The 15,809-nt window shown below is 39.5% G+C and overlaps 1 protein-coding gene across 1 annotated transcript; it reads right to left on the reverse strand.

Annotated features, from left to right (window-relative positions):
* Positions 1 to 8,583: 8,583 nt before the first annotated feature.
* LOC140842751 (probable receptor-like protein kinase At5g20050) lies at positions 8,584 to 10,412 on the reverse strand. The gene has a single exon (XM_073210867.1). It carries the CDS (start codon positions 10,314 to 10,316, stop codon positions 8,949 to 8,951), a length of 1,368 nt encoding a protein of 455 aa, XP_073066968.1. The 5' UTR covers positions 10,317 to 10,412; the 3' UTR covers positions 8,584 to 8,948.
* Between the last annotated feature and the right edge of the window lie 5,397 nt (positions 10,413 to 15,809).

Raw genomic sequence — 15,809 nt, forward strand, 5'->3', positions numbered from 1 at the left:
ATTCCACGCACACGCTACGAATCACTGAGAATTCTTGCCTTCTTTCTTAACTATGTTTTCTTCATTGAATTTAAACACTGATTTTGGCTTTTGTTTTAAGTTTATGGAGTAGATTTTTATAGACTAAGGCCATGATAGGGCCGAGACATATTATTTTTTGATGTTTTGACTTCTATTCAATTAGATTATTTATTTTATTCATTGATTGATGTCGTTTATCACGTGTTCTTTCAATCTGGCCAATTAAATAGAATATTTGTTGGTTAATCTAAAACCGGAAGGCGATAGATTAATATTTGCTTCACACATCAATCAACACATGGTTAAATTGACTAGAAATAAGTATTCGATTTCAGTGTGCGACTTTAGGTTGAAAAACTGGAATTTCACAGCGATCTAATGCGGTTGAATCTAATTAAATTCAGTTAGGAATAATTGGACTGTTAGATTGAATTAGGTTTATTAATTCGAGGAATCGTTTAATGAATAATTCTGGGAATTCCGTCGTGAATTAATTAATTAATTTATTGAATTTAAATTTGACACGTAGATTATAAGCTTGTCTCGGTACCGTTGTGCGCCTTAGTCGTTTTTAAATAATTTTAATTTTCGTCTAAATTAATAGTTTGGATTAGTTTTGCTTTAGTTAATTTATTTAAATTGTTTGATTTAGGTTTCATTAATTTATCTCCCCTCAATTGACTTTATTAGCCTAAATTAGGAAAAATAATTCATATTCTAGTAATTAAACATCGATCTCTGTGGGTACGATACCTGGACTCATCTCCAATTACTATTATTTGACATAGTCCGCTTGCTAGATTTATTCCCAACCGAAATATTCGGTCAATTGGTAATCAATTTTTGTACCTGAATGAGTATGGATCGGATAACGGGTTTAATAATACAACATTCGTTCAGATTTGTATATACTCATTTATTTTATACATTTCATCTACTCTTCAAGATTGTCTTTTATGTGGCATTTTGTAGATTGCATATTTGCAAAACTGTCGCTATATATAGCGATGGTTTTAAGCAAAATCGTCGCTTTTTTTACATTAGCTAATTGAATAATTCATATAATCATAAATAAATTTGTTGTATTTCTAAAAAATTCAATTTCAATCCCTAAATCCATGAACGTGCTTGTTATCAAATATAATTTGATTTGCTCGTATTTGTAATTAAAGATAAAAGGTGATAAATAATAGTAGATGATGAATATATATGGATAAATACCCAAAATTAATTGTATATCATAAATGATAACAAAAAGACAAATATATTTATACATCTAATAATTAACACATATGACACAAAGACAATTTAGTAAATTAAAAATGAAGACTCATACTTTAATAATAATAATAATAATAATAGATAAAAAAAATGTACGTGTGTTGCATATATGTAACTAACAACTAAGAACATGTGTATAAAATTTAGTAATTGAAAGATGTTCAAGTAACTTCATATCTATGAGCACTTATCAATTGAAACAAACTAAACCACTGTAAATTAAAACATGACTATTTACAATACGTATTTTGCTTGATTTTAACAACTTGAGAACTCCTTGTGTAGTTTGTTATATTATCCATATTAACCCTTTTGATATAATCACTATGTATCCCATTGTCAATAAATATATGACCATCTATCACGTTTATTATATACGTCTTTCTCCTCATCCTCCTCTGGGAGACATTTTTCTCTCACATGTTCGTAGTTTGTTTCCCTATTACCACATTTTTGTATGTACACTACAAATTTATGACTTTAGTTGGCATTTAACATGACATCCATATATCACAAAATCATGAAGTAACAACATATTCATTATATAACCCTTAAAGATTTACACACGATTCTTCTTCACTATGCATCCTAGAAATTTAAATATGATTATTCTTGATCTTATCATTTACTTTGATTACATATCACTTTCTTAAACATAACCGCAAAGATCAATAAAGTGCGCTTGAATTATATTACACCCAAATGTGGACCTAGTAATAATAGGTCACAACGTTAAATTGCATTTAACAAGTCATTTTTGTGTCAACCCTTTTGTTTGTCTTAACATTCTTTTTCACAATGCGATGCATGTTGTAGGCTTTATGTATTGAGAACAAAGAAATTATACAATTCACGAAAACTTATGATTATCTTTTTCCTAGGAATCCAAAGGTGTTGTCTTGTAGGACTGATTACGGTTCGGTTAACCGCTCGAACCGAACCGAATTGGAGATCTGGTTTTTGGTTTTTAAATTTTTGGTTTTTTCGGTTTACCAAACCAAGCTGAAAAAAATTGTTCTTTTTTATTTCTCAGACATGAAACTCATGATTATGTATTTTATAAATTTTTTTTATTTATTGAATTATTTATAGTAAATTTTAAATTTTATTGTGGTATTACTATGAATAATTTGGATTTTTTGTGCCAAACATGTAATACAATGAATTTCATAATGACAAATAGAGGTTAAGAAAATACATTCTTATAATTTTCTTATTATTTTTTTTATAATTTATAATTTTTTAAAATTTATTATGTTATTACTATGAATAATTTGGAATTTTTTCTATGTATTTCATAAATTTTCTTATCTTTTTAAATTGTTATTATTTATTTTCAATTCAAATTTACGTCGATAAGTTTTATTTTATTTAATATTTAAATCGTATGTGTTGCACACAGAAAAAAATCGGTTGTACTATTCTACATGGTTTGTACTGTACACATTGAATTCCAAAATTTACTCACATATGAGACAGGAATAAGTTTTTTAGGTAATTTCAGAAAACTAAGTAAATTGACATTAAAAAAAATATTTTCAACGGTACCAAGCAACTTCTTCTCCAATTTCATCAAATCATCAATGCCGCGTTTTACATCAGAATAAGGCGAATGAATTTTGCTATGCAACCAACTATTCTCAATTTTTTTTCTTTGTCATTGATATCTTCAAGGCAAATACGATCGTTACACTCTGATGGTGTCATAGATCCTTGCACAATTTGTACTTTAATGACTCTTTTCCTTTACTAGGACCGCAAGTGGTTCCCTCGCCCGATTCAATTCCGAAGATGAATCATTAGTCAAAATGCAATATCTAAACTGAGAATTTTGTCGTTTCGTAAGGTTCTATTTTTTTGTTACTTAGACGGATACCGACATTGGATTTCATATAAGATGTTTATCTTAACGATTCAAATGTAAGATTTTGATACCTTTATAAGACACGATGAAATAGAGAGGCCAATACATACCTGCCCTCCAGCAACCATATGATCTCCTTCCCCCCGGAAAAGTGGGTTTAACTTTACTTCTCTTTGCTGCCCATGGGTTTTTGTCGACAAAGAGACAAAGGAATTAATAGGTGGGCCAAAGTTGGTGGCAAAATTGAATTGCATCTTTGAAAAATAATTAAAACGTGGGTTGGCTGCAGAGATTTCAGACGGAATTTGAATACGCGTTTTTAACGCGTATTCACACGGTCAGGGGGCTCTATAAATAGAGCTCCCCCCTTCATTCTGAAATCATCCCTTCTTCGAGTTTTCTCTCATCTTATAAGCATTTAATTGCTTGGTTCTATAATATTTGTGAGGTGTTTGTTCTCCTGTATTAAGAGAGTGTGTTCTCTTTGGAAACACAGTGAGTGAGTTGTACACCAAAATATTATAGTGGGAATTCTTTTCATCTTGCCCGTGGTTTTTACCCTAATAATTTTTAGGGGTTTTCCACGTAAATCTCGGTGTCCAGTTTATTCTTTATTTTCGGGTTTTATTATCTCAAATTCTGCACGTGGGACCAACAAGTGGTATCAGAGCCTTGGTTTAAAATTTCTTAAAATTCTGAGTATGCTCTGTGGTTGCAGCCTAGACTGATCTTCCACATCAGAAAAGATTTTTTGAGATTTTTTATTTAAGGCGGGATTATTTTGTCCAGTCTATAAAATTGTTGTAGACATAATGGCGGGAAGGTACAAGATAACAAAGTTCAATGGAAGTAATTTTATGCTGTGGAAAATAAAGATACAAGCAGTTTTAAGAAATGAAAATTGCTTGACGGCTATTGGAGATAGACCGGTGGAGATTATGGATGAAGAAAATGTGGCCAGTACTTCAGGCAGTGGTGAAATATTATTCAGCGAAGCAGCAACAGTTGCAGAAGACAGACACAAATTTTGTGACACATGGATTATGGATTCAGGAGCGACGTGGCACATAACGTCTCGGAGAGAATGGTTTGATCATTATGAACCAGTCTCAGGAGGATCTGTATTCATGGGAAATGATCATGCCTTGGAAATCGTTGGGGTCGGTAATAACAAAATTAAAATGTTTGATGGCACCATTCGCACCATACAGGAGGTACGACATGTGAAAGGACTGACGAAAAATCTTTTGTCCTTGGGACAATTGGATGACATCGGGTGCAAAACTCGGATCGAGAACGGGATCATGAAAATTGTGAAAGGTGCGCTTGTGGTAATGAAGGCGGAAAAAGTTGCTGCAAATCTGTATGTTCTTTTGGGAGAAACACACAAAGAGGCGGAGCTAGCTGTTGCATCAAATGGTTCAGGAGAAGAATTAACAGTGTTATGGCATAGAAAGCTCGGGCATATGTCAGAACGGGGTTTGAAAATTCTCTCAGAACGGAAGCTGCTGCCGGGACTTACAAAAGTGTCACTACCCTTTTGTGAGCACTGTGTTACCAGTAAACATCACAGATTAAAGTTTGGCACTTCTACTGCCAGGAGCAAAAGCATATTGGAGCTGATTCATTCGGATGTTTGGCAAGCACCGGTTGTATCCCTAGGAGGAGCGAGATACTTTGTCTCGTTCATTGATGATTTCTCTAGGAGATGTTGGGTGTATCCGATCAAGAAGAAATCAGATGTTTTCCAGATCTTCAAAGATTTCAAAGCGCGAGTTGAACTTGATTCTGAAAAGAAAATCAAGTGTCTGAGGACTGACAATGGAGGAGAATATACCAGTGACGAGTTTGATGCATTTTGTCAACATGAGGGCATCAAGAGACAGTTCACGACGGCTTACACACCTCAACAGAACGGAGTGGCGGAGAGGATGAACAGGACCTTGTTGGACAGAACAAGAGCTATGTTGAGGACTGCGGGTCTAGAAAAGTCATTTTGGGCGGAAGCAGTCAAAACCGCTTGTTATATTATCAATCGTTCTCCTTCAGTGGTGATTGATCTGAAGACTCCGATGGAGATGTGGACCGGGAAGCCGACAGATTATTTCCATTTGCATACATTTGGAAGTCCGGTGTACGTTCTGTACAATGAGCAAGAAAGATCAAAGTTGGATTCAAAATCCAGAAAATGTATCTTCTTGGGATATGCTGATGGAGTAAAGGGGTTTCGCTTGTGGGATCCTACTGTTCACAAGCTTGTCATCAGCAGGGATATTATCTTCGAGGAAGATAAAGTAAAGGGAGACAAAGGCACACAGAATTCAGAAACTACTATTTTTCAGGTAGAAAATAAGACAGACGAAGGTCAAGTTTTTTGTGAAGCAGTACCAGAGCACGAAGAACAAGAACAAGTTGAGTCTGAGGTTTCCAATGTGAGGCAGTCAACTCGAGACAGAAGACCACCAGGTTGGCTTTCAGATTATATCACTGAAAGCAACATTGCATATTGTCTATTATCAGAAGATGGTGAGCCATCGAGTTTCCACGAGGCTACTCAGAGCTCGGATGTATCTTTTTGGATGATAGCAATGCAAGAAGAGTTGGAGGCATTAGACAAGAATAAAACTTGGGATCTTGTTACATTACCACGAGGGAGGAAAGCCATTGGAAACAGATGGGTCTATAAGATCAAGCGTGATGGCAATAACCAAATGGAGCGATATCGTGCTAGATTGGTGGTAAAAGGGTATGCTCAGAAAGAAGGCATTGACTTCAATGAGATATTTTCTCCTGTGGTTCGGCTTACAACAGTCAGAGTAGTGTTGGCATTGTGTGCGGTGTTTGACCTACATCTAGAACAGCTAGATGTGAAAACGGCATTTCTTCATGGAGATCTTGAAGAAGAAATCTATATGCTCCAGCCAGAAGGTTTTGCGGAAATAGGCAAAGAGAACTTGGTTTGCAGGTTGAAGAAATCTCTGTACGGTCTCAAACAGGCGCCGAGGTGTTGGTACAAGAGATTTGATTCCTATATCATGAGCCTTGGATACAACAGACTGAGTGCAGACCCTTGCACGTATTTCAAGAGGTCTGGTGATGATTATATCATTTTGCTGTTGTATGTGGACGACATGTTGGTAGCAAGCCCCAACAAAGATCAGGTTCAAGGATTGAAGGCACAGTTGGCTAGGGAATTTGATATGAAGGACTTGGGACCAGCAAACAAGATTCTAGGGATGAAAGTTCACCGAGATAGAAGTAACAGAAAGATTTGGCTTTCGCAGAAAAATTATTTGAAGAAAGTCTTGCAACGCTTCAACATGCAAGATAGTAAGCCAATATCGACCCCTCTTCCTGTTAACTTCAAGTTATCCTCCGAGATGTGTCCTAGCAGTGAAGCAGAGAGGATGGAGATGTCTCGAGTACCATATGCATCAGCAGTGGGAAGTTTGATGTTCGCCATGATCTGTACAAGACCGGACATTGCTCAAGCAGTGGGAGCAGTTAGTCGGTATATGGCGAATCCTGGACGAGAGCATTGGAGCACTGTTAAGAGGATCCTTAGATACATTAAGAGTACCTCGAATGCTGCATTATGTTATGGAGGATCGGATTTTACACTTAGGGGCTTTGTCGATTCAGATTATGCAGGTGATCCTGATAAGAGAAAATCTACTACAGGTTATGTGTTTACACTTGCAGGAGGAGCAGTAAGCTGGGTTTCAAAACTGCAGACAGTTGTGGCGTTATCTACAACAGAGGCAGAATATATGGCAGCTACTCAAGCTTGCAAGGAAACAATATGGATTAAAAGGTTGTTGGAGGAGATCGGGCACAAACAAGAGAATGTTCCTTTGTTTTGTGACAGTCAAAGTGCCTTGCACATTGCAAGGAATCCAGCCTTTCATTCCAGGACGAAACACATTGGAGTACAATTTCACTTTGTGCGAGAAGTAATAGAAGAAGGAAGCGTGGATATGCAGAAGATCCATACAAAGAACAACATAGCTGATTTTCTGACCAAGCCAGTGAACACTGATAAGTTTGAGTGGTGTAGATTCTCAAGTGGTCTAGCGGAAACGTAAGCAGCAGGGAATGGCAAGATTGAAAGGATGTATGGAGATGTGTTTGATTCTCAATCAATCTCCAAGTGGGAGAAATGTCGACAAAGAGACAAAGGAATTAATAGGTGGGCCAAAGTTGGTGGCAAAATTGAATTGCATCTTTGAAAAATAATTAAAACGTGGGTTGGCTGCAGAGATTTCAGACGGAATTTGAATACGCGTTTTTAACGCGTATTCACACGGTCAGGGGGCTCTATAAATAGAGCTCCCCCCTTCATTCTAAAATCATCCCTTCTTCGAGTTTTCTCTCATCTTATAAGCATTTAAGTGTTTGGTTCTATAATATTTGTGAGGTGTTTGTTCTCCTGTATTAAGAGAGTGTGTTCTCTTTGGAAACACAGTGAGTGAGTTGTACACCACAAAATATTATAGTGGAATTCTTTTCATCTTGCCCGTGGTTTTTACCCTAATAATTTTTAGGGGTTTTCCACGTAAATCTCGGTGTCCAGTTTATTCTTTATTTTCGGGTTTTATTATCTCAAATTCTGCACGTGGGACCAACAGTTTTTCCCATCATCTTCGTTCAACACAGCCGTTCATACACAAAGAGTACCCAAAAAATTTTATGAGATGGTCTCACGAGTTAATTTCATGAGACAGACATTTTAATTGAGCTATCTTTGGAAAAATATTATTTTTTATGTAAAAAATATTACTTATTATTTTAAATATATACAGAATTGACCTGTTTCACGGATAAATATATATATGATATCATCTTACAAAAGATCTACTATATCGAGAATATATATATATATATATATATATATTTATGTGATTTACATTAAAAAATACATCTGAGCAACATAAAATGGGCTTGAACGGTTAGATATGGAGTGTCCTTTAATTTGCATGAAGTTGATGGTTATACAAAAGTATGTGTGTCTTGTTTCACCTTGGATTTTGAGCGGAAAAAGCATGGTGTTGGATCGTAGCGGGACTGCCAATCAAGTCGGACACATTATTTAACAAATTATATATTTAAATTAACTGAACATATTATGTGTACATGTTAATAAACCGTATCATATCGGGTATGAAAAGTATTTTTTGTAATAGCAAAGCAAAAAAATAAATAAATAGTGAAATAATGTATATGTTACTTCTTATGAGTTTTATTTTATTTTCTTTTTTTATCTATGATTGAGAATAAAAAATAAAACGGTTTATATTGTAATGTTTGTAAGAATTTATTTTAAATATTTTTATATTTTTAATTAATAAAAAATATTATACATAAAAATCGAAAAAACAACTAAAATAATTTTTTGCAGACTCCAAGTAAATCCATCATTCTACTACTTTAAATATCGACTGGCTTTTATTGCTCTTAAATGTCGATTTGATATGTGTTTGCCAAGTTGACAAGAACACGCTATTTTATGACATTTATCTTCAGTAAAGACAAGGACCCGACGCCATACAACAACAGGATCCACCTACGGTGGATGCTGCTACACCGGGTGATCAAGAATGGTCCATCCCCATAGAAACAGCGAAAAAATGGTGCCCAAACACTCGTGTTACACCGCCGGATCGACCGAGTTACATTCCGTGCAACACAAACGTTGGACTGTAAATTATACATCTACAAAAACCACACGAAATGGCTTTACATGATCAAACAATTCAATGGATTAGCCCAACCTACGTAGCAATTATCGACCCGTGAGTCTCGAGAAAGTAAAAGAGCAACCGATGGATGTAGAGGGATTTTCACGATCCAGTTGAGCAAATCTTGGCCTACGATCATTAGCAGTTGCTCCATCCTCATTTTGACGGATTGTTGACAGATCAACGAGGAACATTTGTGTGTGCGGTGGCTCTTCGATAGCCATACGGCCTTCGAGCATTTCCACAACTTGTCTCATGCTAGGCCTGATCTTAGGCTTCTCTTGTATGCACCATAATGCTAGGAACACCATTTTCTTCACCTCAAGCTCCTCCATGCTCGGCCCGTTTTCGGTTAACCTTTCGTCCACGATCTCCATGATCTTCCCCTCTCTCAATTTCTCCACCACAATCTTTGGAAAATACTGGAATTTTCTCTTCGAATGACTCTTCTTTCCCTCTTCATGCAGCACACAAACACATCTCCTCCCACCAATGATTTCTAACAACACCACTCCGTAGCTGTAAACATCGCACTTCTCGGACACCCCGTTTTCGAGTAGCCATTCGGGAGCCACGTACCCTTGCGTTCCTCGAATGGTCGTCACCACTCTGCTCTCTTCTCTACCTTTGAGCTTCGATAGCCCGAAATCCGACAGAAAGGCCCGGTGATCTGCATCTAACAATATGTTTTCCGGCTTCACATCGAGGTGTAGTATACAGGACCGACAATCATGATGCAGGTATGATAGAGCCTTAGCCACGTCAAGGGCCACTCTACATCTCAAATCCCATGATAAACAACCACTCGGTGTAGTGTAATTATAAACTCTCGTTATTGGGAAGATCCAACGAGATAAAGACCCGTTGGGGATAAAGTCGTAGACAAGAAAACGAGGGCCTGAGGAGGATACAGAGCAGTAGCCTAAAAGGCGCACCAGATTCACATGCTGCACGCTGGCGATTGCCATGACTTCAGCCTTGAACACCTTCTCGCCGCCACGATCCTCGCTATCGATTCGCTTCACCGCTACTTCGGTTCTGTCGGATAGTGTCCCTTTATATACAGAACCCGATCCTCCTCGGCCTATAACGGATCGGAAACCGTCCGTCACTTCTTCCAGTTCCCGTTCCCTGAACTTGGTTGGAACCATAGCAACTTTCCTCAGAAAGCTGTACTCGATACGAAGTTCTCGGCCCTCGGAATCGATCTGGTTCTCGAGCTGTTTCCGTCGAGTGTTGAACCGACTCCGAATGATGATGACCGTGAATACAGCGAATATGGCCGCTAAGGAAGCTCCCAGCACCAGAAAAAAAGATTTCGACAGCTTTAGAGAGACCCGAGAAACGATGATCAGGATGATGAGAACTATGGTTGTGGAAAGGCCAACCAAGTTCACTCTTCTGTCCTCCATTAAAATTTCATTGCTGTCACTGAGATTGGAAGGAAGAGAAGACGATTATGGTTCATTGTTTATTGACATATTTTTAATTGACTTTCGCAAGTGGAAAGCGATGTTGACTAAATATTAATTTTTTTATTTCATTGAATATATTAGTTTTTAAACACAAATTTAAATTACATATAATTGAAAAAAAAATAGAATTACATATTATTAAGCTTACACATAATTTAAAAAAATAATCCAAAAAGCAACACGCATAATTTTAAAAACATAACATAAAACACAAAATTAAATTTTTACTTTTTTTAATTTTTTTATTATTAGTTTTAATAATTTAAAACGACCAAATTTAATTTGTACACCCCTCTATCTCAACTACTACTGGTTAAATTTATCATCTATTTTAATATATGATTTTTTTTTTCAAACCCATGCTATTTTGTTCAAATATAAATAAATAAATAAATAATGGATATGATATGGTCAACCCGGTTGGTTAAAATCAACTCATTCAACATCATATACCTCACCACGATTCAGTCTCCTGCATTATATTAGTGATTATGAGTCGACTTTAAATTTGTGTTGAAAATGGGTGAAGTTTGTTTATATTTTGAAAGACAAAAACTTGATTGAGACGGTCTCACAGGTCGTATTTGTGAAACGGATATCTTATTTAGGTTATTCATGAAAAAAAATATTATTTTTTATACTATGAGTATCACTTTTTGTTGTGAATATGAGTAGGGTTGACCCATCTCACATATTAAGATCAGAATTTGAACCGAAATCAATCATTTCTCTACCATGTCCTGGTATGCTTTGCGTGGTTATGGAAGACCGACTGGGTATACTATATATAGTCATTTACTATATGCAGTTATATATATATATATATATATATATATATCCGTTGTTTGAATTTGCGTTGGCTTATAAGTGGGTTTTGGAGATGTCTAAGTGATTCAGCAACCTTGAATAATTCTGCACAATATGCTTCTAGATTGTGTTTCATTTCCCTATCCCTCCTCCATTATGATTGTAGATCTACCTCAACTTGGCTTGTTAGACGTTGAAAATGTCAGGACATGCTGTTGCTTTGTACTGATAATCTGTGTAACATAATTTCTAGTCACGTACTAGGTATAAGGTGCGAGATTGCTACTTTGTGCTTGGTGTGCGTAAGTGGCTGTATGTACATTGATACTCACGGGAAATTTAGGGTCTGATCTATGCAAGCGTCACTAATCCAGACACGACCTTCAAAATTACCCTGGGCCTGAAATCACAAATAAGACCGTTAGGAGGGGGCCAGGATGATGTCTTGGCGTAGCCCCTCCGACGCTCAAGCCAGAGACTGAGGATATATGGGGGGAGCAGCTAAGGGCGCTGCTGAAAACAATATAGTGAATCCAATCAACTGAACACTCAAACCTGGTATTTATAGAAGAATACCTGGGCCCTTGGTGGGCCTATCTTCCATTTGGGCTAGGGCCCTTGATGGGCCTGTCTTCCCTTTGGGCTAGGGATGAGCCAGGGGTAATGGACGCATCCACGGGGTATCACCAGTCTCCCCCTCCCGAGTCGAACTGAATCGCAGGTTCGAAGTGCGATTAATTGTGTTGTCCTTGGTTTACCGGGCGTGAGTTGTGCACTTTCTTCGAGCCGCTCGTCAGTCTCCAAGATTGGAAGCGAATAAGATCGCAATCATGCTGTGCGCTACCTCAACGCCGCTTTATCATCACCCTGCCCTCACTCACATACGCCGCCGCCAGCCTTGCCTCCTACCATGCGCACGCTCGCCCGGCACACCACGCTCGCCCCTGCTCGCCCCAAGCTCGCCCGGCGCACCTCCTGCTCGCCCGAGCGCCACGCTCGCCCCAAGCTCGCTCGACGCGTCTCCTGCTCGCCCCAGCGCCACGCTCGCCCCAAGCTCGACCTGCGCACCTCCTGCTCGCCCAAGCTATCACTCCACCCCGCGCCACGTGCAGACGCTCGCCCGGTGCCATGCTCGCCCAAGCTCGCCCAAGCTACCGCTCCACCCCGCGCCACGTGCAGATGCTCGCCCGGCGCCATGGTCGCCAAAATTATGGGGGCGTTGCCCCCACACCCCCACGACCTGACCGGTCAGGTCGATCCCCGTAAACTCTGCTCCCCGTAAACATCTTTCGTTATCGACTAACCAAATAAATTTTTCTCCTCCCAAACACTGCTCCTCTGCTAGGCGATGCCTTAGTAGGAAAATTTAATTCTCCTCATCCACTCTGCTCCTCTGCTAGGCGATGCCTTAGCAGGAAATAACATTTTTCTCCTCCCAAACTCTTCTCCTCTGCTAGGCGATGCCTTAGCAGGAAAATAAAAATTCACCAGCCCCCACCCTCTAACTCCTCTGCTAAGACGGGTCTTAGCAGGAAAATAAAAACTCAACATCTCCACCTTCTAACTCCTCTGCTAGGTGACACCTTAGCAGGAAAAATAAATTTAATTCTCCTCATCCACTTTGCTCCTCTTCTAGGCGATGTCTTAGCAGGAAAATAACATTTTTCTCCTCCCAAACTCTGCTAGGTGATGCCTTAGCAGGAAAATAAAAATTCACCACCTCCACCCTCTAACTCCTCTGCTAAGCCGGGTCTTAGCAGGAAAATAAAAACTCAACACCTCCACCCTCTAACTCCTCTGCTAGGTGACGCCATAGCAGGAAGATAAAATTCAACTCTTCCATCTAACTCCTCTACTAGGTGATACCTTAGTAGCAAAATAAAAATTCAACACCTCCACCATCAACTCCTCTACTAGGCCGGGCCCTAGCAGGAAAAATCAAATTCTCACCTCATCATCTCATAACTCCTCTGCTAATCCGGTCCTTCGCAAGAAAAATCAAACTCTCACCTCATCATCTCATAACTCCTCTGTTAAGCCGGGTCTTCGCAGGAAAAATCAAACTATCACCTCATCATCTCATAACTCCTCTGCTAAGCCGGGTCTTAGCGGGAAAATAAAATTCAACGCGCCCACCCTCTAACTCCTCTGCTAGGCGATGCTTTAGCAGGAAAATGGAATTCAACGCCCCACCCTCTAACTCCTCTGCTAGGTGATACCTGAGCAAGAAAATGAAAATTCAACGCCCCCACCCTCTAACTCCTCTGCTAGGTGATACCTTAGCAGGAAAATAAAAATTCAACACCCTCACCTTCTAACTCCTCTGCTAGGTGTTACCTTAGCAGGAAAATAAAAATTCAACATCCCCACCCTCTTAACTCCTCTGCTAGGTGATACCTTAGCAGGAAAATAAAAATTCACACCCCCACCCTCTAACTCCTCTGCTAGGTGATACCATAGCAGGAAAATAAAAGTTCACCACCTTCCTCCTCTAACTCCTCTGCTAAGCCGGACCTTAACAAGGAAAATAAAAATTTCACCTCGCCACCCGATACTCCTCTGCTAGGCGATGCTTTAGCAAGGCACCATAAAGATTCTCTACCCTCACCCTCTAACTCCTCTGCTAGGCGACGCACTTAGCAGGGAAAATAAAAATTCCACCTCGTCACCCCTAACTCCTCTGCTAGGCGATGCCGTTAACAGGCAGATAAAAGATTCTCCACCCTCACCCTCTAACTCCTCTCTGCTAGGTTGATACTTTAGCAGGAGAATGAAATTCAACGCACCCACCCTCTAACTCCTCTGCTAGGTGATACCTTAGCAGGAAATAAAAATTTTCTTCTACACGCTACTCCTCTACTAGGCGATGCCTTAGTAGGAAAATGAAATTTTTCTTCCACCCCAACTCTGCTCCCCTGATAGGCGATGCCTTAGCAGGAAAATAAAATCTTTTCTTCCACCCCAACTCTGCTCCTTTTAGTCCTTGTGTGAAGGTACTTATCATGATGTTAGGAGTAGCCGCTGATATTTCCAGCGCTGCACAGTTGAAACGCTGGACAAAATTCTGGTAAAGTTTCATTCTCTTGCTGTTTCACCACAAACAGGCTCAAATAGTTCTTCTGATGCCTCTTGCTGCTGGCAAAAGAAAGCTCACCAACGTGCCCAGGAACACCCTGCACCTGACTCCATCTGAATATTGATGTAACAGAGCCGCATTATCAAATCTCCCCAAGTGTTCCTCGGGGTCAGTATGTCCATCGTACTCTCCCACATTCGACTGTCGAAAATTTGGAGGAAGCCCTTCTTCTAAAATGGCTAGTGAAAAAGGACTTCCTCTCTTGGGTGCCAGCGCTCTGCTTCCCAACTGCTGTCTCAACATCTGTATTTCTTTCCACATTTCTCCCATCTCACCAATCTCCCCTCTTTAATGGGGTTGTGTCTCTTCAACCATGCTCTGGTGGCCCTCAGCATCTTCCTTAGCCTGCTTTTCAACACAAATAGACTCTCGGTTCTTTTTCACGGCTTCATCCACTAGTTCGGGTGATAAATTGGCCCAGCTGTTCCAGGGTCAAGTTTCCCACATTCTCATGGGGACGGGTTCGCTCGACCCTCGTCTCGTGAATGGGCTGCTCGGTTCTCGTCCCTTGACGAGGTTATTCCTGTCTCGTCTCAAGATGCGGCTGTTCCTGTATTGTCTCAGTATGAGATGGTTCGGGTCCCCTCCGAGGACGCGATGATGCTGAGGTAGCTCTTCCACTCCCTCTCTTCCCTACCATATCTACGTCTTAACTCAAGTTTCCCACAGACGGCGCCAAGTGATACTCACGGGAAATTTAGGGTCCGATCCATGCAAGCGTCACTAATCCAGACACGACCTTCAAAATTACCCTGGGCCTGAAATCACAAATAAGACCGTTAGGAGGGGGTCAGGAGGGTGTCCTGGCGTAGCCCCTCCGACGCTCAAGTCAGAGACTGAGGATATATGGGGGGAGCAGCTAAGGGCGCTGCTGAAAACAATATAGTGAATCAAATCAACTGAACACTCAAACCTGGTATTTATAGGAGAATACCTGGGCCCTTGGTGGGCCTATCTTCCATTTGGGCTAGGGCCCTTGATGGGCCTGTCTTCCCTTTAGGCTAGGGATGAGCCAGGGGTAATGGACGCATCTATGGGGTATCATACATATATGTATATCTATCCGTATATTATTTATTTATGTGCACGAAATTATGAATACATGTATTGAGAGTGTCATATGTTTTTTATTGCTGTAGTTCCATTATTGGTAAAAAAACACCCAAAAAGCGAAACTTGTTGCTATGCATTTAGTTTTCAGCTTTGAATAGCTTTATTTTAGAGATAAACAAGCAGAAGCTCTATCGCAAATATCTTGTTTCTATTCTTTTGGTCCTTAATGATTGTTCACAGCTGGAATTAAGTTCTTTTTAACCTGCTATTGGTGCGTCCAAAGGCAATATTTGCAGAAGTCATTACACAATATGAGCCAGTCAAGGAGTTGAATTGAAGTTTTTATGCATTTTGCATGTTCACAACATTTTGCACTGTCTCATACAAAGTCTGCAGCTCGAGCTGTTGACATGCTATAGCTAGCTTCACAAAAC

Source organism: Primulina eburnea, chromosome 10, assembly GCF_022965805.1.
Source record: "Primulina eburnea isolate SZY01 chromosome 10, ASM2296580v1, whole genome shotgun sequence".
NCBI classification, from domain to species: Eukaryota; Viridiplantae; Streptophyta; class Magnoliopsida; order Lamiales; family Gesneriaceae; genus Primulina; species Primulina eburnea.